This window comes from Aptenodytes forsteri, unplaced genomic scaffold (assembly GCF_000699145.1).
Source record: "Aptenodytes forsteri isolate BGI_AS27 unplaced genomic scaffold, ASM69914v1 Scaffold79, whole genome shotgun sequence".
Taxonomy (NCBI): domain Eukaryota; kingdom Metazoa; phylum Chordata; class Aves; order Sphenisciformes; family Spheniscidae; genus Aptenodytes; species Aptenodytes forsteri.
In genome coordinates, this window is record NW_008794776.1 from 2473946 (window position 1) to 2477551 (window position 3606).

General features: G+C 51.7%; 1 protein-coding gene across 1 annotated transcript in view; it reads left to right on the plus strand.

Annotated features, from left to right (window-relative positions):
• MMP17 (matrix metallopeptidase 17) overlaps nucleotides 1-3606 on the plus strand; it is a 102466-nt gene that overhangs the window by 79281 nt on the left and 19579 nt on the right. Inside the window, exon 4 of the mRNA XM_019470775.1 lies at nucleotides 1280-1406. Coding sequence (XP_019326320.1) covers nucleotides 1280-1406 — 127 coding nt within the window. The remainder of the gene's footprint in view (nucleotides 1-1279; nucleotides 1407-3606) is intronic.

The following is a 3606-nucleotide window of genomic DNA, read 5'->3' on the forward strand; positions in this document are numbered from 1 at the left end:
CCGGGTGGCTTCTGCCTGACGTGGCAGCTACTTCTGGCTGGGAGGGAGCAGTCCAAGGCCAGGCTGACGCGACACAAGTTCCCCGGCATGGCCGGGGTCGTTCCTCTCAGTGTCCTCATTGAGGGAAGGAGAAAGCCAGCATTATCCCGGCCCTCGGAAGGGCGCCTGTCTGCTCTTCTCCCCTCCCTCCCTGACGTGCGGCCGCGACCTCCCGCCACGTGGCCAGCTTGCTTCCGCTGCTCGGGACAGAATTAACGAGAAGCTGCTAATTAGCAGGCTGGTCTCTGTCCATCCCGGCACCCCGGCCGCCCTCCGCCGGTCCCTCAGAGCAGCTGCTGCCTGAGCAGCCGCTGGCCGCGTCCCATCAGCCGGGACTTTCCCTCTCCGCTCTTAACTGAGCGCATGCAATTATTTTTCTTCCACCTTATCACAAGCTGCAGGAGGCCCGAGAGCAATGATGGCCTTTCGAGTGCATTTGCGTTTTCATTTTTGGAGGGGGTGTTTGAAACAGGCCTGGGGGGCTGCCCGGGACAGGTCACAGATGTGGGTTTGCGCCTGAATACAAAGTGTTAAAGGGTAAAGCCAGCATGGAAAAAGGGTGGACGAACAACGTGTCTGCCTTCCAGCAGATGAGAACAGGGGCTTTAAGGTTTCATTCAGTTTTAAAAATAAATAAGAAGGAATATGAACATTTTCCAAATGAGCTCCTAGCTGAACAGAGATATAGTTTATTTACATGCGAACGTCTCTCTGCTTTGCCAGGGGAATAATGGGAAACTCATCAAGAGAGAATAAAACAGAATAATTAAAAATTTATGTTTTAAAATATAATCAAAGCCAGCCACAGGTGGTTTTCCACACAAGCTTTCAAGATCTGTAAAGTGTCACGCAAGAGGTAACCTGCTGCGTTTTCTCCCGAAATCGGTAAAACTGTCCATTGACACTAACAGCAGAGCTAACCCCCACCCCCCCCGGCCGCGGGGTGTCATCTCCCCTTACCTCCTGGCAGCCCCAGCTGGTGGCTGCTTCGAAGAAATGGGCTTTCAGTAGGAACTGCTGCTGGTGGTGGGTGCAGCCGTGGCACGGAGGGGGCTCAGCGCCCATGGGTGTCACCACAAGTGATGCTGGGGCCGGTGCCGTGCTCCAGTGGGCTCTTGGGCATTGCCTCTTGCTCCGCTGCTGCATCCTCAGCACTTCCCTTCCCATCTCCCTGTCCGCCCTGGGATTTCTTAGCCCACCATTCCCATGATTTCTATTTTTTTTTTCCCCCTAACCCTAGATGAAGCCACGCTGGAGCTGATGAAGACCCCTCGCTGCTCTCTGCCCGACCTCGCTGCCGCGGAGGCCAGGAGGAAGCGATTCACGCAGGCTGTCACCAAGTGGAGCAAAAGGAACTTGTCTTGGCGGTAGGAATTCATCCTCCCCTATTGAAATGTTGCAGCAAAGGGCTGGTCCCACGCAGACCTGGGCTAAGTACGGCTTTGTGATGGGTTTTAGGGCGATGTTCTAAAACGTGTTCCTCCGTGCTCCTATGACTCCACAGACTATTTCTTTAAACTCTTCTCCTGCCAATCCCAGCCTTGACTTTCTGGTCCCACTCGGCCATCGGCTGGGAACTGTGGTTTTGGCTGGCAGATTAGCTGGGAGCTTTTTGCTGCAGTGCAGCAGTTAGAGCATCATTTCTCTTGAGTTCATTGGGACTTTGTGCTCTCTCAAGCAGCTGCCACAGACTTGGCTCAGCACAGATCGGGCTGCTTCTCTTGCCCCACCTGAGCCCAAGGGTTGGGGGCATTTTCTGGGTAATAGAGTCACTTTTTTTCTCCTAGCCCTTGCCACAGGGGAGTATTTTTCCCCTTGACGTCAGGGAGCGATGCGTGTGGGTCACGCTGAGCCTGCGACACGCAGAATTTCAGGTCCAACTTCCAGAGCCCCCTGCAGTCACGCTGCAGGTGAGGGTTGGCAAACAAGCTGATCCCTGTCCCACCAAGACTTGTGCTTTTTGGGACTCACTTTTCCTCCCTCGAAGGCCCGTATGCTGCAGCAATTGTTCCTCCAAGAACGCTGAAGAAGGGTGAGCACCATGAGATGCTCGTACTATCCTGAAAATGCATGTGGATGCTATGGAGAGATCTCTTTCTTAATAAGCTTCTTTTTGATCCTGACATAGTCCCTAGGGCGAGTCCACCTCCCACTGCAGTAACAAATCTCGACTTGGCTGTCGCTGTTGACATGTGTTGAAACCGTGGCCTTTTCAGGGATTTGGTGCATGTTCCAGCACATCCCCCTGAGACCTTATTTTCAGAAAAGATAAACATAATTCAGCTTCAGTAAGAAACAATTTTGGCTAATGGATGGCTTCTCGTCGCGGAGTGGCCCACGTTATAAAAGCTCAGCCTGTCCCCCTGTCGACCAGCCCCATCTTGATGGGTAAGAGGAATAAACTTTATATTTCAGAGAGGGAAAAAATTCCCTTTGGGTGAAACAATAAAACCTGCCCTGATGTCCTGTGAGCTGCCAGAGCCAGTGCGGGGGGGGGCATGGCTTGTGCACAGCCCTGACCTCGGCAGCTCCTCTGAGCAAAGCTGGGCTGGACAAACCTGAGGTACGTCCCGCGGCGGGGCAGGCACGGTGGCCGGGCGGCACGGTCAGGAGCCCAGTGCTGCAGGTACCACCAGGGCTCCGGCCGTGCTGGCACAGCGTCCGCAGTCCCAGGCCGGAGTGAAGCGTGGAGGGGGGGACGGGGTCAGGCTGTTCCGGTGGACGCAGCCCCGGGATACCCCCCACCTCCCACCCCTTTGGAAACTGCGGCTGCAGCAAAGATTGCCATAAAAAGGGGTTTAGGTCTGAGATGATTTTATATGTATGGCATAAAAAAATCCATCTCCCGACAAACTCATTTCTGCTTTTTATTCTTTGATCCTTTCCAAGACCGTGGCTTTTGTTTAAGAAAGGGCTGTATTTTATAACTGGACATTGTATAAGCCAGCAGAAGGCTACAGCATTACAGAAACTCCAAGCTAGTATTTACATCCAGCACTTGAGATTAAAATAGCTTTTTTGAAACTGCCGTGAAAACCTGCCAATAGAGATAAAGTTTTACACGCTTACCTTTCACACATTGATTGAAGATTTTAAAAAAAGAAAACAAAACCACATTCTAGGATGCCATGCATTTGAAAATTGAAGAAAAACCTGGACAATTGCAAGGCTGGAATAAACGGGTAAGCAAAGCTGCATGAAAGGATGATCTCAGGATAGGCGCCTGCACTGATGGAGAAGGCAGCGTTTGGCAAACAAAATTTTATAGGCATGCAGGTTGCTCAGGTTTCTTCTTTTTACTCTTGAGTACAGCCAGCCTGTGGGACTGGAGGGCTCAGGGAGCAAAAAAGTACAGGCTGCATCCTGCACAGCCCGTGGTACAGCGTCAGAGCATCCCGGTACAGCGTCAGACACACACGGTCTTCATCTCCATGGGAAGTTTCCGGGATATTACAGCATATAAATCTTCTTTTCATGAGATTTTTATTATTATTATTATTATTTTATTTTTTCTGCATTGTACATAGGTACCAGGGCACTTGGTAAGCTGATGAGGTGGCAGTGGGT